This window comes from Aythya marila (genome assembly GCF_965140915.1).
Source record: "Aythya marila genome assembly, chromosome: 1".
Classification (NCBI taxonomy): Eukaryota; Metazoa; Chordata; class Aves; order Anseriformes; family Anatidae; genus Aythya; species Aythya marila.
This window is the reverse complement of record NC_139042.1, coordinates 1358559-1383614: the sequence shown is the minus strand read 5'-3', so window position 1 is coordinate 1383614 and position 25056 is coordinate 1358559. Positions and strand designations below refer to the sequence as shown.

Sequence of the window (25056 nt, the reverse complement as noted above, 5' to 3'; positions counted from 1 at the left end):
GGCTGCGATGCTTCCCGGTGCGGGTCCCCTCGCCTTCCTCCTCCGGTGCCTGCTGCTCCTCTTCGCCTCCGAGAGCCGAGCCCGGGCTCGTAAGTAGCCCCCGCTCCCCTCCTGCCTGCATTCGTGATCCCCGTGGTGTCCCTCCGTGCCTCAGTTTCCCCATCGCCCCCCCCAAAATTGGGGAATTTTTGGGCTTGGGGAAAAAGGGGTCGTGCGCTGGGTGTCGCGCAGGGCAGGGGGCTCGTTTGCAGCCCTGAGCAGGTCCCGTCTGCTTCTCACCTCCGGGAGTGATGGAGGAATGAGAATTTGGGGGAAATAACCCCCTCGGAGTGAAGCTGGGGGGCTTTTCTCTTCGCCCAGCGATGATTTGGGATGGGGAAGGGAAGGGAGGCTTGGATGAGATGTCCCGTCATGACCCTGCACTTCTTCTCCCCTTTAAGCTACCCAAATCCCTGGAGAGTCCGTGGGGCCGGTGGCTGTGGTAGGGTGATTTATGGCTTGCCCGGTGCCAGCGCTGCGTTAGGCTCTCGGGAAAGTCGCCCTCCTGGAGCACGGACCCCAAAATGTGGGCGCTGGGTTCCTCGTTTTGGATGTGGGGTGAGCTGGGGGAAAAGCAGGTGGATGGATCGGGATGCGAGCGAGGGGCACGGGTACAAGGGAACGGGGTAAGGTTTCCAGCCTCTGCTTCCCAGGGCTGTGTGGAGCCCCAGAGGGCAAAATCTGAGTGAGTTTGGGTCCTTTTCCCTTCCCTGCTCTTATCAAAATCTGCCGAGCTCGGTCAGTGGCATCATTTTTTGCACGATGGGTCTGATTCCTTGCTCCACCAGGGCTCTGCCAGCCGTGGTACCCACGTTAGGAGGAGGATGGGGACGTCCCCCGAAGGTGACACAGATGCTGCCGAGCTGTTTGCTCTTTGGAGATGGCAGCAGAGCCCCCAAATTGGGCACAAATCGGGGATTTTCATGAGCAGAACCACCTGGGCACGGCCCTTGGTCCCAGGGGGATCCAGGTGTGTTTGAGGATGGACCCAGCTTGGGGGGGAAGCTCTGGGGGTTTTGTGGCAATGGTGACAAAGAACCAGGGCTGTGGGATGGGGACGGGGTCTGCTCACCTCCTCTGCTCGCTGCCTCCCATTTCTCTCGAGGCCAAACACTGGGGACAAACGAAGGCAGGAATAAATTGGTTGCAAGCAGGCTCATCAGCCAAGAGACCTACAGTGTCTTGGCTAAAAATAGGTGAGAAAGCAGAAAGGCTCGGGCTTCGAGGCAAGTCAGAAAAGAAGAATTTGCCCATAGAAACAGGCTATTTTAGGGGATTTACACTCTCAGCTGAGAAAATATTGGAGGCACAGGTTACTGGGCTGAAAGTGCTGCAGCCCGTCGGCTGTGAGTAATTCAGCGGCAACAGCTTAACGCAACGAAGTTTTGGCTGAGGGCATTTAAACACCAGCATCTCTGGAGAGCGCAGGGCAGTGCTTTTCCCCAGGAGCTTGGAAGTTGCTCTTTTCGTTTGTTTATCCCGGTGGCTTCTGGAGAAAGGGGCTCTGCCTGCCCTGCTTCTCAACTTCGCACCGCGTTTGAATCCAGGGCGGTGAGGGACGGAGAGCTCCAGGATGGGAGGAAACGGGAGGAAAAGCAAAAATCCCGCTGGTGGCCACGGTAAGGGAGAGGTGAGGGCTGCACACCCTGATTTGGACATCCAGGTGTCCCTCCTGGGGAGGAGCAGAGGGAAACGGGGCCTCATCTGCTGCTCCTGGAGCCCCCGGGGATGCTCCGGGTGCGGGGCTTCCCTTGGGCTCCTCTGCCCCGGCTTTGGGCAGCTCGGTGGTAATTCACGAGGCTGTGTTTGCAGAGCTGCAGGGATTTCTGGGCTCCCAAAGCCCTGAGAAAGAGATGTCCAGCCCAGGGCTGAGTAAGGCAAACGTGTGGGAAGCGATCTGGACACGAGCGGAGACGTTAGGATGCAACATGTCAAGAGCCTGATGTGTTTTAACCAGTCCCTTCGCAGCTAAGTTGCGTTCTAAGCCCTTCATAAATACCGGGCTGTCACGGGAGCGCCTGGACTTTCTGTACCAGACAGTGCTTTTTTTTTTTTTTTTTTTTTTTTTTTTCTCTTTATTTATGGCTGCTCTTAAAACTTGCGCTCTGCGTTGCACAAACTGCTCGCCTGGCGTGGCAGGTGCCTGACATCCCAAATGCTGGGGCCAGGAGCCCGTCTGAGACGTGCCCCGCGTGGGGCAGGGCTCTGGGGAACAACGGGGGCCGTGGGGACGGAGAAATCCTGCACTGTAGCTAGGGAGAGAGGCATGGAGAGGCATGGGGACAAGCAAGGTGTCGTGTTTTTGCTGAAACCTGAGGTGTTTTTTGGCAGCATCCTTGCTGGGAAAGCTGGGATCCAGAGGGAAACTCCCTGCTGGGGAAACTGAGGCACGAGGCTGGGGGGGGGTGAGCAGGGTGGAGTGGGTTTACCCTCGTTTTCTGGGCTTTTGGGTCTTGTGGGTGTTTTTGCCCCTTTCTAGCCACGGTTCAGGCTTTAGGCTGTGAGCCCATGCTGGGGATAGGTGCATGAAGGCGAACGGTTCCTTGGGGATGTAAAAGCTGCTTTTAGCCCCCCATGACCCATCAGAATCCTCATCACAGGTCTGGAATCCCCAATCTGGGAGCAGGGGGTGTGAGGGCAGGGGCTTGCACGGGCCCAATGCACAAAAACACGCTCCACCGAGCATCAGTCCTCATATCCCGAGGGGAGTGAAGTGAGCACAGCTGAGCAAAGGAGGGTTTGGCAGCCGAACGTGGCCAAAATGTTCATGCAGTGGGATGAGAAACCCATGGGGACGTCCTCGTCCTCCCAGCCTGCTGCTGGGAGAGGGTTCTCCATGCTGTCGGGTTTATCACCTCAGACTGGTGTCTCTAGATGGTCTCGTGGAGATGCTCCTCCAGTGGGTTCAGACAGCATCTCAGAGCCTCCTCAACAGCCTCATGTGGTGCTTAAATCTTCTGGCAGTCGGCAAATGTCCCACAATATCTGTCCTAAGCCTCCCAGGCTTTCCCTGGGCCGATTGCTTCTTTCTGTCCCCGCCGTGGCCAGAGATCTTTGCGCCAGCCCTCTCTTGCCTCACCCCCTGTCAGACTTCCCATCTATCACACACTGTCCTTGCTGCCCAGGATGCAATTAATGATAATTAATGATAACTGAAGGTAATTAATGATAATGAGAGTAAGCCAGGGCCTGGGCACAGCCTCAAGCATTGCCTGGGGGGTGTCGGGCTCCTGCTCCTGGCACTCTCCCCAGCATGGTGTTGGCAGTGCCTATGGGGGATCTGCCAAATGTGTGGGCTCTGGTTGGGGACAGCCTGTGCCAGATCGCTTCCAGACATGAACGGGGCTGGGCCACTGGCCCCAGATCCCACCTGGGGCATTTTGAGGTTTAAGCAGATGCTCCTCACCCAGGACAGGGCTGAAGCCACCTCAGAAAGCGGCTGGTGGCCAGGGAGGCCTACAGCCCATAATGGTGCTCTGAAGGGCGCAGTCCCGTATTGGGGGCTCGTGTATTTGGTCAGAAAGTGGTTGGATGGGGCCTGTTTATGAGGTTTTCACAACCAGGAGCTCACCCCTTCCTAAATATGCTCCCTGATGCCGTGGGGCCCCCTCCAGGTGTGGGGTTTCCAGGTTTAGGACGTCACGGCCTGGTCGTGTCTCGGAGGTGGATGGAGGAGGATGGCTCCGCCTGGATTCTCAGTCCTGCAACCATAAAAATGCTCCACGGCCCAGGAGTCCTCCCTGGAAAGTGAGAAGCAATGAGAGAAGCCTCATCTGGAGTGCTGTGTCCAGTTCTGGGCTACAAAAAAGACAGGGAGCTCCTGGAAAGAGTCCAGTGGAGGGCCACAAAGATGATACGGGGCCTGGAGCATCTTCCCTGTGAGGAGAGGCTGAGAGACCTGGGGCTGTTCAGCCTCAGAAGGGAAGATTGAGAGGGGATCTCATCAATGTGTATAAATACCTGAGGGGTGGGAGGCAGAGGGATTTGGCCAACCTCTTTTCAGTGGTCTGTGGGGACAGGACAAGGGGCAATGGCCACGAAATGGATCAGAGGAAGTTCCTCACCAATATGGGAAAGAAATTCTTCATGGTGAGGGTGACGGAGCACTGGGACAGGCTGCCCAGGGAGGTTGTGGGGTCTCTGGAGATATTTAAGGCCTGTCTGGATGCCCACCTGGGCAACCTGCTGTAGGGAACTGCTTTGGCAGGGGGATTGGACCCGATGATCTCTGGAGGTCCCTTCCAACCCCTACAGTTCTGTGATTCTGAAATTTTGGGATTCTAGGATTCTGAGATTCTGGGATTTTGGGATTCTGGGATTCTGTGAAGCAAAGCAGCATGACTGTAGTGAGCATGCCGTTGCTGAAGACACAGTAAGTGAGGAGGCTGACAGGCACGGGAGCGACGCGCTGCCACAAATGGCTTTTCCCTCCGAGTGAATCGGGAAGATAGCCAAGCCTTGACCTCTGAAAATGAAATTATTAGCCTGGCATGGGAAGAAATGATCCAGAGCCTCCAGCTTTTAAGCCTCCTCCTTCCATCCACCCCAGCTTGCTTTTAACCAAACACGTGCGCGCCTCTTGCCAAATAGGCGGCATAGTGCTGCTGAGATGCGGACAAGCGTCTGCTGCTGCCCAGCGCTGCCAGTCGGCTTTAATTTTACCAGCGGGCCCTTTGCAGACATGAATCAGGCTGCTTTCGAGGGCTGGACCCAAACCAGGGCTCCACTTGTGAAAGGCAAGTGATTAAATGTTTGAACGGAGCAGCCAACTGGCATGGGAGCCTGCGAGCCGAGTGGGGCCGTGTCACATGGAGGCAACTTGATTTCTTCACCCTCAGCATAATTCACGAAGATGCTGCAAGCAGGGAAAAATGAAGTCATTTTCTCACCCTTTTGCAAAGTGATGATGAGTTTTTTTTTAATATATTTTTTTCTCTCCCTGCTATTTGCAGTTTCCAGCCATGCACTCTGCATTTTTGCATGCTTTGCTGTAAGCCGGTGCACGGATGGCCAGGAATAGGGGTTTGCTGACTTGTCAGAGGTTTGGAGCATGCTATGAAGACTCTGTAGAGGCAAGAGAGGTGAAAGGAGAGTGCCCCAGCCTGACACTGATGGCATCCACCTGAAAATCATTGCAGATCTCCACCTCTCCAGATGCAGTGCTGGCCCCACCGCACTGAGCTTGGGCCAGGCGGTCTGGACACCTGGTGGCCACCTGCTTGGAAGGTGCAACCTGGAGAAACTCATGCTTGAACCCAGCACCTCAAGGAGGAGCTCAGAGCTGCTGGGAAACCCCTAGGGTTGCCCTTTCCCAGCAGCTGCGGAGGATCTGCTCATAGCAGAGCATCCCTCGGCTTCATCCTGAGGATGCTCAGGAGCTTCAGGAGGGACGGCAGCCCACCGAAACGTGTTCGTATGAGGTTTACCTGGTCGGAGGGAGAAATGCTGGCGTTAAGGACGTGACATCTCCAGCTTCGGCAGCAGGAGCTGGGCACCGTGCCTCGGCAAACAGCTGTCTCCCCTCTGCCCTCTCCCCCAGGGCGCCGTAAGGTTTTAAAGGCCCGTAAATACTTCAGGGAGCGTAAACATCTCAGCTGCCTTCCAGCAACATAATCGCCCCAACTACCTCAAATCCCCTCGATGACATAACCTTTTAAATCACCTTCGGTTTTCAGTGGGGCTGTAAGCACTTAAACCACTCATAACACACGGACAGGCGTGTGCTTATTCACCAAAGGGCCTAAGCAGCAGCGTGTCGTTCCAGCTTTTTGGGGTTTGGGGACACGGCACGGGGACAGCCACCAGGCTGCGGTGGACTTATGGGGTCCAGGTTCGTGTAGGCCTGACCTACATGGGGCTGGAGCTCGGCCCTGTAGGGTCAGGCGATGCTTTTAGGTGTAGACATTGAGGATGGCTGAATTGGGCTTTCTGGCCAAAGCCCTGGGTTGGTGGTGGTGATTATGGAGCCGCACGTCCTCAGGACTTGAGGACTCGAGATCCTGCTGAAGGGCTGGTGTTCAGCTTCCTCCTCTCTCCCCCACCTTCTGGCCTTTCTGGGGGAAATCCAGTCCTGGGGAGTCACCCTGAAGACACCTCTCCATCTCCAAATGAGCATGTTTTATGCTCCAAATATTTTATACTCCAAACGAAACGTTTCAGAGGGACGACTAATTTCTGCAAGGGCAGTCCAGCTTGCACGGCACAGCTGCCCTTTGGTCAGAGGGGTCCCAGCCTAAAGAAACAGGCAAAAACGTGGCAAAAAGATGGATTTTGGGGGAGTGTCTCCGGGTCTGGGCTGGTGGATGGGATGTGACCATCAGCTTCTCGTGGGTGATGGCACGCAGCTACCGATCCCTCCTTGCTCTGCTCATCACAGAGGGAAGAGAGCTGTCCCTGGGGCTGTCCTTCTCTCATGTAGCTTCTCCCCGTTGTTTTTTAGGGCCGGATATGTTCTGTGACTTCAGCGGCAAGAAGTACAGCCCAGGAGAGAGCTGGCACCCCTACCTGGAGCCCCAGGGGCTGATGTACTGCATCCGCTGCAGCTGCTCCGAGGTACGTCCCGGGCAGGGTGCCCCAAGAAATGAGCAGGGTGCCACCACCTCAGGGCGCTACGGGCTGGTTTTGGGGTCTAATCTGACCAGAGAAACCCCTTCCAGTCCCATAGGGACATTGGTTTGATATATTTCACTTGGATAAAGCCCCACGTGCCCCCGTAGGTGTTGGGCTGACCTCATGAGGGAGTTGTCCTCCTCCTCTGCCGAGCCCTCTAGAGAAAGGCCAAGAAAGGGGCAACTTTGGGAAGCTCTTTCTTTCCTCTTGGGGTGAATGTGTAGATGGAAAAAAAAAAAAACACATTTTTTTTTCTCTCCCCAGAATGGGAACACCAGGTGCTATCGGATCCAGTGCCCGGCTCTGCAGTGCGCCAGCCCCGTCACGGACCCGCAGCAGTGCTGCCCGCGGTGTCTCGGTAGGGGAATGTCCCTTGGGAAGGGGATGACAGGAGCCAGGGGGGAATTGTTTCATGGTCAGACGATCCCATCCCCCAGAGCTGGCACAGCTGGGGCTTGTAGCTGTGAAAAGGAGACAAAAAAATCCCTTCTGGGGGTGGGTCGCTCCCTGGGGTCACCACGCCAGTGCTGGGCCATGGACACACAACATCCTTGTCCCCTCCTGGGTTTTTATGCCAAAGAAACAGGCTAACGAGCTCTAAAAAGCTGGGAAACTGAGGCATGGTGGACAGCAGCAGTGACCACTGCCCTCATCGCTCTTGCCTTCCCCCCAAAGTGTCACTTTGATGTGAAAGGACCCTTTAACAGACCACCTCCTCCAGCTCCCCCCATCCTGGGAAGCCTTGTAGGGAGAAAATGTCAGCTCACAGCTCAGTGACAAACCAGAAGCCAGCATGTTAACCGGATCATTAGCCTTCAAAATGTATTGGATGCAGAAAAAAAAATGAACATTTTTGAAGATTTTGCATAAAATTCTTGAATTTTTCCCTGCCTTGAATGGGATCACCTCCAACATCAGCCAGAGCCAGATCTAAAGGGCTTCTCCCATGGGTAATTAAATCCCACTAAAAATTAATGACATTTGCCTGGGTTTCACCTTTGTGATGAGCTCAGCGTGGTCAGGGCAGCCCCATTCCCCACCAGCTTTTGGGGCGTGTAGAAGGTCCTGGTCCTTTGGGGCTGGTTTGGGGGGGAGATCTGCTGAATATCCATGCTGGCAGGGGCTGGCTCTCACCCCGCTGCTCTCTCATCCTCTTTTCCAGAGCCAAACTCTCCCTCTGGGCTCCGGGCACCTGCCAGGTCCTGCCAGTACAACGGGACGACGTACCAGCAGGGCGAGATGTTCACCACCAGCGAGCTCTTCCCCAGCCGCCAGCCCAACCAGTGTGTGCAGTGCAGCTGCTCCGTAAGCCTCTGGGGAGCCCACGGGAGGTGGGGAGGGGGTTTGGGGTCTTCTCCTGCACCCCTGCGATGTCCTCCTGGGTTAAAAACCTCTGCTGTGCTGAGCCTGAAGATCTGGTCGCACCGTTTATTAGCTGGAAATCCCATGGATGGGTTCAGGGCTGGCACAGACAGGGCTCCTTAGGGTGGGCAGGGGGCAAAACCTTGTCCCAGGAGATGGAGATTGGTCTCTGCAGCATCCAGCTGTCCCACCTGCCCCACTGGGACATCTCAAGGCAAAAAAAAGACAGCTGGAAGCCTTCCTGCACCTGCACGAAGCCGATGAGTTTGTAGCAAGGGGGATTTGGGAGAGCTCAACCCGCCTGCGAGGTGATGTGGACGTGAGGGGCCAGCTCTTGGGCGTCAGAAAATCTTGGATCTTGAGCCTGGCGTGGGGCTGGTGGGACTGAGCTGAGCTCCAGAAATGATTTGGTGGCTCCCAGCCCCTGCTGGGTGCTGGGGGTGGTGGCAGAGAGGTGGGGGCATCCTCTGCAAAAACCTGGCAGTCAGGGATGGCGACGGGCAGGCTCCTGGCGATCCTCATCCCACGTGCTTGGATTTAATCGGAAGCAGAACCCAGGGCTTGAAAAACATTTTTGGGAGGCATCTTCCTTTTACCCTGCGTTGCAGGGACTGCTGCTTGCTGGTTTTCAGTGCTGGTCCCAATCAGCTCATCTGCTCTGTCCTTCCTGAGGTCTGGAGGCCATCCTGTCACTGTGAAAAGTGGCAGGGATGCTGTGAGGCCCTCAGCATCTATCACCGTGATGGATTGCTTTTCTGCTACCTGTTACCAGCCCTGCAGGGATTTTTCTCCTCCCTGAGCCCCCCAGCGATGTCTCCTGAGATGAAGCTTGGCTCTGCTCTGCCCAGCCCTCTCCCGCGGGCTGGAATCCTGCAGAAACCTGTCGAAAAGCAGCAAGAATCACTCGGAGGGGGGAAGGAAGCAGCCTGGATGGAGGTGATGCTGAAGGTGTGCGGAGCGTGGGCTGCGAGAGCCAGGAGCTGAGTGTCAGGAGATGGCTGGAGGAGTTCTTTTTCCTCTGGAGGCAGCAAGAAAGGGAGTCAGAAAGTGCTGGACTTGGACGCTGCCGTAAAAAAAAGGGTGGCACAGACGGCACTGATGGTTCCAGGCTCCACTGGGCTGTGCTTTGCTTGCAGCAAAGAATTATTCTGAGCTCGGCCAGGGAAGAAAAGAGCAGTGAAAGAACCCAAACCACCTAATTTTTCCATGCCAGGAGCATGCACGTGCTGGTTACCATCAGCTGATGCTTGCTTTTACTGCAGTGTCTGCGATACCTGGCACACCTGGCCTGAGCCCTTGGGGTCTGTGCGAGCCTGGGAGCAAGGTGCTGGGAGCTAGGTGGCAAGAGTTTACACTTGGAAATTATCAGAAAATCATGGAATAACCTGACCTGAACCCACGAGGATCGTGGAGTCCAACTCCTACAGCTTTTATACAGCTTCTGAGGCTGGTTCCTCTCTTACCGACCCCAACTGGATGCCAGATTGCCTTCTGGTGGGGACAAACACCATGGAAAGAGCCCTCAAGAGCCCTCAAATGCAACTGTGAGTGCCCACGTGGCCCTGCTTCCAACCCCACCATCACCAGGACCTGCTGGTCCCGCTCGGAGGCACTGGCTCTCGCTCAGCCTCTGTTTATTGGGATAATGCCTTGGATACAAAGGGGAAAATAAAAGGATGACTGTGAGCCTTGCAGCAGTGGGGTCTTGCCGGGCTGTGTCTGATGTTGTCAGCTGTTAGAACAGCTGCGGGAACAGCTGGGCTAAACGTCTTTGAAAACCGTCCTGAGACCGGGGCCTCCAGCCCAAATCCTGCTTTTTTTTTATGACGTGATCTCTCCCGCCCAGGGCAGGTCTTCGCTGCGGCAGAAGGAGGAAGGAGAACGTGGTTCCTTGGCCAAGCCCTGCTCCCTGCAGGTCTGACCCACGTGCAGGTCCCTGAAGGGTTTTGTTTGCAGTGACCTCCACGAGATCCACCAGATTTCTGCCTCCTCTTCGTGGTGGCTTGGCCCTTTGGTGGCAGAAGGAGCTGCTGTGATTTAGTTTTTAAGGACATCCTCGGTTGACCTCTTGCTTTCCATTCCCTGAGAGCTTGGTGGCACCCTGGAGGAAATTCCTGTGTGGCCTCGTTGTTGGGCTCTGCTTCTGGACTGCTCAACATCCCCGCCAACCCTTCTGCAAGGCAGCAAAACCCAAAAGGCTGCTGATCTGCTGACCCAAGCGGGACCGGGATGCGCTTAGGTCAAGACTGGCCTTGGCTCATGGTTTTCAGCTGGTTTCACTACAAATTCTCTCCAAAGCAACCACCAAGCCAGTGGAAGAGAGTCTGCACCTGAACATCCACCCGCAGCTCTTGGCCCAGTGCCTTTGTGCTTGCTTCTGGTGTTACTGAATCGCCCAAAACAAAGGGTTCAGCACCCCGATTCCCCTCTCCCCCTACCTCCTGCAGGTCCTCGTCCTGGGATCTGTCAGGGAACGGGTCCTTGTGCTGCTCTGAGTTGGTGTTACGGAGAGTTTGCAGATCTGTGGTGGCTGTTTCAGAGCTGGTGGTGCTAACGAAGCCCGAGGACGAGGCGCTACCTACCCCGTGTTGGGGTAGGATGCTGGATGAAGAGCACGGCAGGGCAGATTCTCAGCTTTTAGTCATTGGTCAGTGATATTTGAGGACGGCTTTTTGGGGTGTTGATGATTCCTGCTGGGTCTGCAATTTGAAGTGCTGCCACCCCGATATTGGGACCATTCAGCCCCGTCTGGACCTCGGTAATGCTGACAATGCTTTTTTTTTTGGCTCCTGTCCCCTAGGAAGGCCAGATTTACTGCGGCTTGGTGACCTGCCCGGAGCTGCTGTGCTCCTCTCCCCTCACGGTGCCGGACTCCTGCTGCCAGGTCTGCAAAGGTAAGGGGGGCACGGACCCCGTAGGGATGTTGCACGCTGCTGGTGCTCTAGGGAAGCTTCTAGAACAGTCAAACCCTAGTGAAAACCCCTGATCCACCTAAATTGAGCTTAGCCTTCGCTCTCACAGCTCTCCAAAGCAAAGTCCTGAATTTGCTGCTGTTTCCCCTAACTCATTTAATACCAGAAATATGTATCTGAAGCTTGAAGGCAATGGTGACCCCCTGGCCATGGCCACAGAGTGACCTCTGGTGCCTCCTCCAAGCTCTCCCCTCTTGCATCCCATAGCCCCAGCCCCTATTTTTTTTTTTTTGGGTTCCTGGCTGCTGTTGAAAAGTCAGCAGAAAACTGGGCTGGGGTTGCCTCTCAGCACCATGTGGGGTTGATTCTTCCTTGTGGTGAAACAAAAGTCGCTGGGTTTTGCAGAATCAAAGACTTTCAGGGCTGGAGTGATATATTTAAGACTGTGATGACCTCATGAACAAGACAGACATTTTAAAATATTTTTCATGGCGTCTGTATGGCCTCGTTGAGTTCACCAGGAGCAAAGAGGTTGCTCCAAAAAGAAGGAGAATGTTTTGCTCCAGCACAGGCAGATTTCCAGAAGAGCTCAGGTCCCACAGAAAGCCCTAGGTGAGGGCCAGACAGTGCAACCAGTGTGCACATTGGGAAGAGCAGAGTTTGGTCCAGATTGGGTTGGTTGTGGGACACCAAGAAACCCACTTTTACGGAGCTGTGGGCACCACCAGAGCTTCCCTTGCACTTGGTGCCATCTGCTCAGTGTTTTATGAGAGATGTCTTTGAATTTAATGCCAGATCATCCCCATCACCTCAGACTCCACCTCTGGGGTATTTCCATGCCACCTAATTTCAGAAGGCTACAAGGCCAAGTCTTTTTTTTTTTTTTGGAGCTGAGCTCTCATTAACCATCAGTGGGAATAAAAAGTGTTTTGGCACGTGACACAGAGAAGCCATTTCTTTTAGTGATGTGAATTACATATTCAAAGCTCTCAAGGGTCCAGCACCCTGCAGAGAGCTGGTTTTAGTCAGCTGGACCCCAGAGAACAAACCCTCATCCAGATCCAGCCCTGCTGCGTTTCACTGGACTGTGTTTTTTCCTTGCAGATGGCTCATACGAGAAGTCCGCGGAAGAGGAGCCCCTGCAGTTAAACAGAGGTGTTGTACGTGACGTTTGCATTTTCAAACCCAGAGCGTTGCTTCTAACACAGCTCAAACAAAGCTGTTTGCCCTTGGCCATAGCCTTCACCAAAGGAAAAAATAAAAAAAAAGCCCATAGTAGCTCTACTATGAACCACTGATACTCGGTTTGCAGTTGAGTCGTGCTTGGGTGACTCTAGGTGAGGGCTACCAGCACGGGCTGAAACCTGAAAGCACCAGGTGAGGACTCTTGGCCTCTCCTCTGGAGCATCTGTGATGGCTTTGGAAGAGCAAAAGTCCTGTGGGAACTGGAAATCTTGGGCACTTCTCCTCCTCCTTGGCCAGTGGGTTGAGAGAGTTGAGAATGGAGCAATTTCAGAGGTGACCAACAGCCAGATATGATCCTTGCCCATGGAGTTAGATGGCCCAAATCCCTCTTTGGGGGCTTTTTCTCTAGATGCTGTTTTTTTTCCTCTACCCCATGGGCTCAGGGGTGTCTCCCCCAAGTTGTAGCTCCCAAAACAGCCAGTACTGGAGCTGGCCACGAGGATTCCTTCCCCAGGCTGTTTGTATCAGCAGCCCCAGCAAGGAAAAAGCAACTCCTGGCTGCCGAGGGTTGATTCAGGGTGACATTTCAGAGCTGGGCAGCCCACGCCAGGTCTGTGGGATTAGGTCACTTACAGCTCCTGGCCCTTCCCTTTTCCATACTGCTGGGTGAGCTGCCAGCATCACACCTCCACCACCTATAAAACCTCCAAAATAGACACAAGGGGACCCTTTGTGCTGCATGTCTTGTCCCAGCGTTCTGCTCTTGGAAGCCTGGGATGTTCCAGGGGTTTGGGTCCTGCTGGCTGGCAGCTCCTCACCCGTGTTCGTGGTGCCAGCCAGGTGAGAGGGCAGGATATGTCCCGTCCTCACCTCGCTGATCCTGGGTGGGTCATGCAGATGCCCATCCTAAGCTGCCCAGCGAGTGTCTAGAATAACCCAGCCTGTTTTAGGACCCCAAATGTCTCCCTGAGGGTGCTGTGTTGGGCTTGGGGTGCTGTCCCGATGAGGGAAGGTGACCCACATGCAGCCTAGGAGGTCACCAGCGTGTAGGGCATTGGCACAAACTGCTCAGGACCCTTTAGATGGTACTGAGAAGGTCCCCAAACCTTCCCATCCTGACGGAGAGCACCGTGAGGTTTTTTTCCAGCACAGCCTGGGTCTGAGTCCTGTTCTTTTCTCTGCCTGTCCCCAGAGGCACTCGCAAGACCAGTGCTCGGGGGAAGCGATGGGCAGGAAGCCCCTCGGAGCCACGGCGTCCACCGTCCTCAGCTCCTCCCTGGAGTTCATTCCCAGGAGCTTCAAACCCAAGGGAGGAGGTGGCACCACCGTGAAGATCGTCTTGAAGGAGAAGCACAAGAAAGGTAAGGGATGGAGGGGCCGGGTGCTCTGTCCCTTGCCTGAGTTGACTTCTCCAGGCCTCGGGACCCCAGGGAAGCTGTTTCAGCAGCAGTTTTCCACCACTGGCTGCCACCAGACTCCTCCACAGCCAACCTCACCCAGCCATCTCCAAGCTGGTGGCCCAGCCCCTGTCCCACAACCTGGACGAATCCCCAACCACAGGAGTAGGGGAAGGTCGGTCCTTGGGGTGTTTTGGAGACTTTGGGACCTGGGAAGGGAGGTGGGCAGCTGGAAGACCTCACGTGGTCCTTCCAGGCCCCCCTGTTGCAGAGGGACAGGGGGGTCCTCCTTGCACCTACCTTCCATGGGGTGGGTCTGTCCTGGGGCCATCGTCATCCCCCTGGAGGGGAGAGCAGGAAGGCAAGATGGGAAGACAACTGCATGGAGCCAAAGGGGAGAAAGGCAGGTTCCTTCTCCCCCTGGGGGCTCTCCCACCACTGTGCCTCCAGAAGGGCTCTTCCCAACCCTTGGAGGTGAAGCCCTGGAGGAAAGCTTTGGGACCTCCAAAAATTTGCATGGAAAAGTCAGCAGGTGGCACTCTTTGCTGTGCTTGGGGCTGGCGATGGCCTTGGAGGGACCCTGGGCTCACAGAAGCCAGGAGACAGGTGAGGTCCTGCCCGCAGCTACCCCTCACCTCCCCTGGGGTGCTCGGCCCCATCCACCTCCACCTCCTGGAGCCTCGTCCCCTGCTCCTGGGGCACCTCCTGGTCGGGGTGGCTGCGACATCCCCGCGCCCACCGTGCCCCGGGTGTGCTGCTGGCGGGCTGAGGAATTTGGGATGTTGTGGAAGGTGGCGAGCTCCAGCAGGCCCTGGGCGTGCCAAGAGGAGGAGGATTTACTTCCAGGGGCGTCAGGCTCTTCTCTCTGTCTCCTCCAGCTTGCGTTTACAACGGGAAGACCTACTCCCACGGGGAAGTGTGGCACCCCGTCTTCAGGCTCTACGGCCTCCTGCCCTGCATCCTGTGCACGTGCAGGGACGGTGTCCAGGACTGCCAGAAGATCTCGTGCCCCAAGGAGTATCCCTGTGACTACCCCGAGAAAGTGGACGGGAAATGCTGTAAAATATGTCCAGGTACGTGGAATCCCACCTGCTCCTGCTGTTGTCTTCCGTTTCCTTTGTGTAGCTGTGGTTGAAAGCCCTAGGTGTGGAGGTGAGGAGGGTTTCACATCACTGGAGGCTTGAATTCAGGCTGGGCGAGCAGGTTCAGCAGGGCAAGCACTGAAATAAGGGCTGTGCTATCCTGGAGGGCTGCCCCACAATGAGGGAACCGCTCTGATCCCAAAAGGTTGTGTGCGTTGGGTGGTTTTTGTCTGGAGAAAGATGCCTGAAGAGGTGCGTGCCAGCAGTCCTCAGACAGGTAGATGATGCCCCAGCTGGGACACGAAGTCACGGGATTAAATTGTGGCAGCTGAAAAAATGCAGGTTGGAAATTAGAAGGGGATTCTCCAGGTACGGGGTGTCTGTGGCACCCATGGTTTGGTTTGAGTTGGGGTTAAAATCCCCATCCTTGGAAGGAACGGGTTACACACAGCTATTGGGGTGTACCCGGTGGGACCAGGCTGGTTGGGACACGGTGAGGAGGACTTCATTTTTCATCTTTAATAGGTTTTGGGTCTCTCCGTGGCTTCTAGGTCTTTGGAAAGCCATTCATCTGCAACCACAGTCCTGGAAAAGATAGATCAGGGCATGAGATCTTCTCCTGCTCTCTACTGGAGAATGTTTTCTAGGTTATCCCTCTCCATTCTATGATTCAGCATTGGGTGTTTAGATGATGGACCACCCACTGCTTCCCTAGAGAGACCTGAGCCTCCCCGAGCCTGGCTGCAGATGCAGGAATTGCTGGGTCATCTTTGATGAGCTCTTTTGGGGTGGTTTCACGGAGGGGTCTCGCCAGGGAGAGCAAGCGAAGGACGTTATCACATCAAGGAATGGGGGCAAGCAGGCTGCAAAATAATTTCAGCTGGGATTTTTGAGGTTTCCCTTCTGCCAAGCAGGGAGGTGCTGGGACGGCCTCCCCTGGGGAGCGAAGGGCAGAAGCTCAGCTTGTTTTAATAAGGTTTGTGATATGTTTATGAGCAGGATTTATGACGTGGTGCCTGGTGGGAATGGGATGTGATGACTGAGCAGAGCCCTTCCAGTCTTGCGTTCCCATTATAGCAGGTCTCTCCGGTTTAAAGCCTACAGCTTTCTCTGCTGGGATCTTGTCTGCTCTTCAGTCTTCATTTATTTCCAGTTAAACACTCCGACCCAGCCAAAACGATTTTTTTTTTTTTTTCTTGCTTTCCAGTACTCACAGATAGCAATCACACACACACACACCCCGCTCAGCCAAGCTACATGCTTGTCCCTTGCTTCACTGCACGGAGGTTTCGCCCGTCTTCTAATTCCGGGCACTTTCCATGACTGCCCTCCTCGTGCTCCTTTGTACGTGGGAGCTTGGAGAGAAACACCGACTGCTTTCTGGGTCTTTATTCCTCCTCCTCAACGTGCTGCACACCGTTGGCCATCGAGTGGCTCCGGCGTGAAGCTCCGAGGTTGTTGAACACCTCTTGTACCTGCGAGAGCATTTAATTCCTTACCAAAGGAGGATGTGGGGCTGCCTCGAGCCATGCAGCGAGCAGCCTTGGAGGAGGAGAGGTTTGGTGGTCAGGGATGGAGACCCTGCACCCAAATGCCGTGATTATCCCATGTTGGGTCACGCTGGGGCTGCAGGGTTGAGTGCTTTTCTTCTGGTTGCTGAAAAAATCCCACTCTGCATCCCGTTAATTTGGGATTCCCATCCCCTCTGCCCTGGTGGATGAGAGGAGTGGCTCAGGACCACCCCAGAAAGCATGGGGAGAGCAGAATCGGGCCCAAAATAACCGTCCTACTAAAATAAACCCCACGTGTCTATTTATAGCCCAACTTTCTTTCGAGTAGTGTGAAAAGCTCCAGCATCCAAAACGACTGGGAGAACAAGGCTAAATTCAGCCGAGCCGAGCTCCTCTGCGTTCCAAGGACCACAACCAAAGGCAATAAATCTCCTTCCAAAACCATGGGGGATTCTTAATTACTCCAGAAGCAACAACAACAAGAAAATTAGCGGCTCTTCTCCAACGGGGGGTGTTGAAGAAATCCCCCTGGGGTCCCCGGCGGTGGCGTCCGGGGCCGAAAGAGCTCAGCGCGGGTACGGGGAAGGGGCTGGGGCTGGGGCTGAGCCCACCCACGGGGCTGGGACGGGCGCTGTGCCCAGGCAGCCCAGCCGCAGCCCTGGCTCCCGTGCTGTGGGCTCGTCCCTCTCCGCTTCGCTGACGTTGCTTCTCCGGGACATGGAGCAGGGAACCCAGCCTGGGTTTTCGCTGCGTGGCGATGGCACCGAGCTCCCCGCGGTGGGTTTGGGGGGTCCAGGTGGAGCACAGCACCCTGCCCCGTCCCTGCTGGTCCCAAAACTAAAGGGGATAGAAAATATGGGGGTGAGCAGGTCTACGGATCCTATATCAACGTCGCCTTTTGCTTCCAGCCCTGGTGCGGGTGTTGTGGGGCTGTCAGGATCCCAGCCCAGCTCTGAGCCATCTCCCAGCTCTGGGGAGCAACGCGATGTCCCACAGCATCAGGCACAACGAGGTGCCACCCCTGGGGGCTGAGGTGGCCTCTTCCATCCTTCCCGCCCCTCTGCACGGCCCTAATTAATAAACTCTGCTCTCCTTTGTCCCCAGAAACCAGAGTCAAACCCACAGATGAAATCGCCACCGCCCAATGTGGCAAGAACCCCAACCGCGTCCTGGTGTACATGTTCGTGCCACCGAGCTCCGAGACCTCCAAGGAGGTCCTGAGGACGATCGCAATCGAGAAGGAGCCCTCTGAAGAGGTGGAAATCTACAACTGGAAGCTGATTAAAGGTGAGTCCCGTAACGAAACCAGCCAGCGACGGCGAGAGTGCGTGCAGAAATGCGGTGCTTTCCAAGCGTTGTTCAACTTTTCAGGCTTTTTCTAGCGGTGCTCCAGACCTCGCGTAGTGAGTCGAAACCTGCTGACAGCAGGCTGGCGTTCCTAACCCTCCCTTTCACACTCTCTTGCTGTCATTGCATGCAAACCAGGGCTTGGAAACCACTCTTGGTCCCAGTGTACCCAGTGGCACGCTGTAACACTACCCGGAGGCACAGCACGTGGGCAAACAAGGCGGGGGCTGCGGGGCTGTTCCTCAAAACCTGCCTGCTTCCATGCCAAACACGCACGGAAAACAAACAAGCCAAAACACTCCCAGTCACTGTGCAGTCTTAGCTTTTGCTCCTTTTTTTTTTTTTTTTTTCCCAGTCCTCCCACTGCTGGGAACAAAGCTTGCAGAGCTTCCACAAAATGCGTGCGGGGACGATGAGTTTTCCCCAGCCTGGATTTGGACCCGTAGGTTGGCGTGTCCTCCAGCAGTCAGAGCAGGGCACGTAACCCGTGAAATGACACCGATCTGCCCACACACCCAGCTGTGCAGACCCTGTCTCCACCCAAGATGCGTGGTCCAGTAGAGATTTGTGCTTGGTTTTTGGGTGCCCAAAGCAAGACCCAACCCTGAGCCTCCATCGGAGGTTCTCCACCCCTTGCAAAACCTCGGGCACTCGAGGTCCATGGAGCTGGGTGTCTCGTGGACCTCTGTGAGCAGATATTTGGGTCTCCTGGGTGTTTTTGTGTCTCACCTTGCTCCCAGAGGAGTCCTCTGGCTGGCCTCCCAGCCTCCTAGGATGGCCACACGTGGGTAGCAATCAAAGAAATCACCTCCAGAGATGCGGAGCCGTGGCCGTCACCGCGTTTCCATCCTCCCCCTGCCCTCCTCCGTCCTGCACGCTGCCCCTCGCCCCGTCCTCCCCCCACCACGCCGAAGGCTCCCTCACAATGGCACCTTGTAGCTGGAGGACAGCTCTGAGCCTGCACTGTCTGGGCCCCACCGTTTCCTCTCCTCGCCGCTTGGCAGAGGTCACCACCCAAACCTTCTCGCCACCTTCCCAGGCCAAAAGCTTCGCCTCTGCACGGAGCTCCCGAGCCCTGCCAGCCAAGGACAGGGGAGGCCCTTGTCCCCGAGGCCAACACAGCTCTTTTGCTTGGCAGAGGGAAGTGTTACTATTGGGAAAGGAGCATGAGCTCAGGCACATATGGATTCCACCTCTCCATGGTCCATCACTCTACCAACAGAGCAGCGTGTGTGGAGAAAAGAGCCTGCGAGGCACGCCTGGAGCCCGGCCAGCTGCCTTTGTACCAAACCTACGTGGCCTCCTCCGTTCCTGTGCTGGGACGGTGCCTCCACGGGGCAGGACTCAGCAGGAGAAGCTGGCAGCAACGCCCAGCCCCAAGCTTGGCCCAGCTCACACGGGTCGTGGTGGGGGCTCCCCCGTGTTTTTAGGGGGTCCGGATGGCTTGGAGGGGTTTGAAATTTGACTTTCGGATGTTTTGGAGAAGGGATTAGAAGACAGAAAAAGGAATGGATGGGATCGGCGTGGTTCAGAGGCTGTGTCATCTGCTTCCTCGTGGATGCCTGGCTGTACGTGGAGGTGCAAAACCCCAAGGACCTCTTCCTCATGTTTACCCCGCCAGGCTGTGCATTAGGCAACACCCAAAAAATTCCTTTCTCTCCTGAAACCCTGCAGTCCAGGCCCACCAGCGATTCCCTCTGTCTCACCACACCGGCGTGCCCTCACGCCGGGTGCGTGCTTGAAGGTCTCCTGCCACGGAAACTCTGGGATCCAGAGCCACAAACCCTTTCTGTAGGGTTCTTCTCCTGACACGGAGCCTCCCTGCAGCTCCAGCTCTTCCCATTCGCTCTGGGTACAAAGCAGACTCCTCTCCCCTGATGAATTTGAAGATGCCACCAGCTCCTGCCCGTGCCCTCTCCATTTTTTTTCAGTCTTCCCTTGATGTCAGCAATTTCTGGTCCTTTGGTCCTTCCTGTGTCTTTGCTCTGGGCTCCCTCTGTGTCTTTCTTAAGTGCAGAGCCCAAATCAGAGCACAGGGCTCCGATCAAAGCTCTCTCCTCTGCATCCTCCTGGTTTGGGTCTCCTACACACGTGCACCCACGTCTCCATCCACCTGCTGATGCTCTCGGGTCCGTGTTCTCCCTGGGGACTTTTCGGAGGTCTGTAGTGCACAGACATGGCTTGTACCAGCACAATTTGGGTGAGGACGCTGCCTGGTGTTCCTCTAAGGCTGAACCCTGTAGAAATGGCCACTTTGTTCATAATTTAGCAAGTCCTGACACCATTTTCCTGAGACTTCGCTCCCAGCCTGGCACAACTTGCCGCATTTCTGCAGCCACGGTGGTCCCCACGTGGACCAACTGGTCCCATCCACGCGTTTTAGGACGGGCAGAACACCTCTGTGGAAGAGCCTCTCTCTCCCTTCCATCTCCAAAATTAGCAAGGATGGATTGCTGCCTCTGGTCATTAATTCATTCCTCGTGCTCCCTGATACTGGGATCTATCTGGGTTTGGTCCTGAGGCAGGGTGGAGAGCACCAAGAAGGGTGATGAGTGCTGGACAGCCCCGGTGCCTCTCCCCATCTCATCCCATAAGAGCCAGGGTCTTTGGGCAGCTTCTGCTGGCTGTGAAATGGCACCAACCAGCCATCACCACCCCAAAATGCTCTCGTTCTTCACCAGCTCCATCCCGTGCTGGCTTTTCCATGGCCGGTGGGCTTTTCAGATCCTCACCACCTCGCACCCTCCGTGCTCCACGTCCTCATTCCTCCGCAGCTCCCCAGCTCCTGGCATTTGTCTGCAGTGACCATCCGGCGGCCAAAGGTCTCAGCCAGCTCTCCGGGGGCTCTCGGGTGAAAATTATCTTGGTCGGTTGATTAAAAGATGTTTATCTCCTGTGGCTTTTGTTTAAAATAGCCTCCTGGTTACTAATGTGCTGGAAAGTGCTTCATCAGCCACGGGAGCTACAAGCACACCCTCCTGCTCCTTTCTAAGTATAGACCAGGAGGATTTATTGAACACTTGTGCCTTCCTTGCGTCATTAACAGTTTTATTATCCCCATCCAGTACCTTCTTTTCTTACTGGTAGGACTCCTTTTTCCTGACCCACTCGAAGGGCTTATTAATAGCCCGGCCGGCCGCATATTTCTCCCGCTGTACTTTAACTTCCTGTGCTCATTTTCCACAGCCCGCAACATCTCGGTTATACACATCGCTTCCCAGCCGTTACGTGCCCTCTCCGTGCGTAATTGCTGCTGGGAAGGGAGAGGGAAGGGCTCTCACCCAAACGAGGGGACCACGCCGCCCCCGGCGAGATGCTGGGCGCACGGGAAGAGGCTGGGCGAGACGCGGGGAAGGATGCGCCAGGCATACCTGCCCCCCTTCGTCACGCCTGCGGGCGAAGAGGAATATCACGAGCCCTAATCCCACGGAAAGGTCGCTTCCGTTGCTAAATGCACGCTCTGCTTTGCTCGGGTCAGAGCTCTGAATCAGTCAAAACCCCCCCCCTTCTCCTAACGGGACGGTGCTGGCGCGGGCAGAGCCATCCGTCTGCGCTGAGGTCAGTCCCGATTTCCTGTCCCGGAGGAGTTTTAGGGCTGGGGGGCAAAGGAATGGAAAAATCTTGGTGCTGGCTGCTTCGAGGAAAGGGAAGTGTTCGGGGATGGAGGGGGCTCTGCGGTGTCCCCACGGGTGGGGACTGGGGGAGAGCGAGCAGAGAGGAAAGGGGGGACCTGGGATCCTGTTGATCCTGGTGGTTTGGGGGAGATCAGAGCTCCTCCAGGGCGAGATATTTTCCAGAGCAACAAAAATCTTATTGATTCCACCTGCTCCGTGGTGTTGCAACGCCGTGTTCCGATTTGGTGAGTAATGGCTGGTTGGAAATGAGCTCGCTGCCAGCCCCGGAGGCTGGACATCCCAAATTCCCAGCAGGTTTCGGTGGCAGGACCCCGGTGCATCCCTGGTGCCTCTGTCCCTGGGCTGCGCCTCTCAGGAGGGCGAGATGAGCTTCTCATCATCAGCCCCCAGCTGGTCCTTTCTGTCTGACGCCTCACATTTCCCTCTGCAGGGATATTTCACTTGATCCAGACCAAGAAGATCAGCAAGCAGGAATTCAAGCAAGAAGCACAAAACTTCAGGCTGATCACCAGGACGGACGAAGGTAGAGAAAAAAAAACCCAAAAACTCCCCTCCTGCCTGGCCCCAGCACCCCGAGCTCTGCTGACGTGCGCTGGCCGTGCCTCTGAGGCTGCCCAAATTCAGAGCAAAGCGTCGGGGAGAAGATTTGTGCAAACCCAGCGGGGCCAGGGCTGAGCTCCCTTCACACGCAGAGCCTGCCCTCCTGGTCAGCGGTCACATTTTCACTTTATGGCACTGGAAAGGGCAGCCAGCTTGCTAAAAGTGGCCGCGCGTGCTTGTGAAATCCAAAGGCTGCACCTCTCCAAAGCCCGTAAAACTGTTTGATTTTTATATCTAATCCATCTGGCGTTACGGGGAGAAAGAGAGAGAAAAAAAAAATGATGCGAAGGATTTGAAAGAAAAAAAAAAACAACAAAAAACAAACTCTGAAATATCTTTTAAAATCATTCTTAATGTTCTTGGATGTGCGTAAATGTTACAAAAAGCAGGAATGCCAGTGCACATGCCGAGAGTGCCTGTGCAGAGCGCAACTGCCGTGCTATTTCCCGCTGGCTGCCTTTTCTCCTGGGCTGGATTAGACTTTAATGGGTCAGGCTGGGATCGAGCCCACTCCCGCATTGCTCAGCACCCACGGGATGGGGTCTTGGGTCGAACCAGCCCACCCAAAACCTCTGGCTGGGGCAGGTGGGGATTTATTTTCACCTCCAGCCCGTTTTTGACATCTCCTGGCCAAGCCCTGAGGGATTTTCAAGCCCCCTCGCTCCCAGGTTGGGTTTTGCACCGGGATGGGGTCTCTGGCACGTGCCTCAGTTTCCCGTGATGAATAACCCTGTTGGGAAACCATCCCTCTGCTGCCACCGCATGTTCTCGGAAAGGACTGGCCGGGGATTTCTCCACCACAGGAGGTTCATTCAGGCCGAAAATATGCCCCCAGGGAGGGCTACGTTTGGGCTGCGTAATCCTTGCTGGGATTACGCGGGGGCGACCCCCTGGAGGGGATGCGAAGAAGGCTCTGAGCCTCCTCCAGCATCGCTGGGGTTGAGGGGGGTCCACGGGAATTTTGGGGTTTGGGGGGAGTGAGGAGAGGGTTTGGGGGCTTGGTGCCTCTTTTTGGGGGGTTGTGTTTGCTTTGCAGGGAGTTTGCAGCCCACTGGTGGTGCTGAGGGGGGGCCTGGGGGTTTCTCCTCCTTTTTCAGCTGCATTTTCCCCACTGCAGGTCATTGCAAAGCCCTGTAAGAGGAGCTAAGGCTGGGGTGGCAGCAGAAAAACAAGTGTAAATGTGGTTTTTTTCTGAGCAATCCCCCCCCAAAAATGGGGCTGACAGCGATTGCCCTGTGCCAGCAAGACGTACAGAGAAGCACACCCAACTATGGGCCACAAATCATGAATTTTGGCTTTCTGGAAGAGTCAGAGGACAAACACAAACCCTTCTCTCCCTGAAATAAAGGGGCTCACACTAAACCCAGCTATGCTGGGGGGCTGCTTGCCTGCTGCATTAACTGGCCATGAGTTGGATCTGACCCCTTTAGCTCCAGCTAAAACACGTGTGGAGGGGATTATCCCCATTTCAGAATGGGAAAAGTCTTTTTGAGAAAAAAACACTGAAAACGGGTGCTAACAAATGCCCTTCTCTGCTCCTCCAGGTCACTGGAACATCTTCCGAGCCCAGACGTCGGAGCTGAAGATGACAGAGAGCCCAGAGAAAGAAACAAAGAACTTGTAAAAGGAGAAACTTTAACCTAGCTATTGATTTATCTACACCCACACACACATACACGCCTACCCATATATACGAAAAAAAACCCCAAAACTCGCATTATTCAGTAGACTGGCACAGCAATAAGAGGTACACTAGTGTAAAGGACAGCAACTCCAGCAGAGGAACCCAACCGAACCGCCGCCGCCGCCGTGCTCTGGGGGAGAGCAGACACGGCCACGGCCATCCCCTGCTGCCAAAAATGCCGGGTGTGCAGCGGGAGAGGCAGCAGAGGGAGGCCTGGTGCAATGTGAAGAGAGGAGGAACTCCTGAGGAGCAGCAGGAGCCAGCAGCCAAGCAGGGCAAGACCCTGCTCTGTACCACTGCCGGCGTAAAGGTGACCTGCAAGGAGAGAAAAAAAAAACTCCCTGCCTCCTTTCTCGGAGGCCCTGCGAGCTGCAAAGGGTTTCTTTGGCTGAATATCCCCCACAGGGTATTTCCTCAGAAGTCTTTCCTCCTCTGTTTCAGCTGGGAGAGTTTTGGGGGGCACTTTCCCTTTTTTTTTTGGGGGGGGGCACTTTCCCATTTTTCCCTTTGCAGGTCGTGGAGCGATGCGATTTTCGGGAGGCCGCGCCTGCTGGCACCGGTGACGCCGCGGAGAAGGAGCTGGGGCCACAGAAGAAGGGTGGTGGCACAAATTCAAGGCCAGCAGCAGCACAGCTGCTGCTCGGGGGGACGGGGGCGATGCCACCCCACTGCTGGTGCCACCCCCGTCTGTCCCCTGTCCCCTCTCGCCGCAGGATGTAAGCTTAACCGGCTCCGAGACCCCGAACACTGCACTAAGGTTGCTGCTACGCGTGTTACTATGCTCTGTATTTATATATATCCTATCCTACATGCTATATTCACAGGAGGGACATCTCCCAAAGGGCCATCAGGACCATTGCTGTAGCGTGGGGAGGAGGGCGTGCAGCGGCGCCGCTCTCCCCCCTGACTGGAACTAGCTTTGGGGGATTTTCAGGTTGTTTCGGTACAAGTATTTATCCCCGGTTTCCTGTTTTATTCCGTTTTGATAAATCTATTTATTTGGAGATCCGGAGCTGTCGGATAAAGCTGATTAAAGCGTCTTTTTGATTCACCCTCCTGTGCCGGCTCTCCTTTCCCTGCAGTCTTTCTCCCACGTCCATATTTTGGCAGGAGGGGGGTGCACGGGGCAGCCAAGTGGCCCCACTCTTGCATGGCACGATCCCCCACCCTGGGGGCCACCTGCTTTGGCCACCTGGATTTGGGGAGATGATTTTTAGACCCCTCACCCAGCAGCTGTGGCATCACCTGGGGCATCATCCTGCCGTGGGGCAGCACTGACCCCGCTTGCTGATGGTGTTTTGGGGCTGAGAATTGGGTTCAGGGCTGGCAGCGGGTTCAAGCTGGAGGCAAATTTGGACAGAGGAGCATTGCTGGAGCATCACGAGGGCACAGGGAGGTAGCAAAGCATCTCCAGCCCCAGCAAACACACAACTGGGGATAACTGGAGCAGCTGGGAGCCCTGCACCGTCATCCAGGTGATGGGGCTGCTCTGGTTCAAGTTGCCCAGGAAAAAACCCACTGACCAACTCGTTCCTAGCAGGGCTTGGTGCCGTGCGTACCCACCACGAAAGGAGGTCCCAAAAACCTCCGGAGATGCCCTCTCTGTTGCTGTGGGTCAGGCTTTTTGCTGCGTTTTAGTCCTCCCTTTACCCCAGCCCTGCTTTGGGATGCTGCCATAAAGGCACCCCGTAAA

At 55.5% G+C, this 25056-nt stretch overlaps 1 protein-coding gene across 1 annotated transcript; it reads left to right on the top strand.

Annotated features, from left to right (window-relative positions):
- On the top strand, nt 1–24408 carry CHRDL2 (chordin like 2). The gene is made up of 11 exons (XM_082758545.1): nt 1–89; nt 6479–6591; nt 6913–7006; nt 7811–7953; nt 10811–10904; nt 12027–12082; nt 13300–13468; nt 14383–14577; nt 17202–17384; nt 21510–21602; nt 23224–24408. The coding sequence occupies exons 1-11, from the start codon at nt 8–10 to the stop codon at nt 23301–23303; spliced, it is 1302 nt and encodes a 433-aa protein (XP_082614671.1). The 5' UTR covers nt 1–7; the 3' UTR covers nt 23304–24408.
- The last annotated feature ends 648 nt before the right edge of the window (nt 24409–25056 follow it).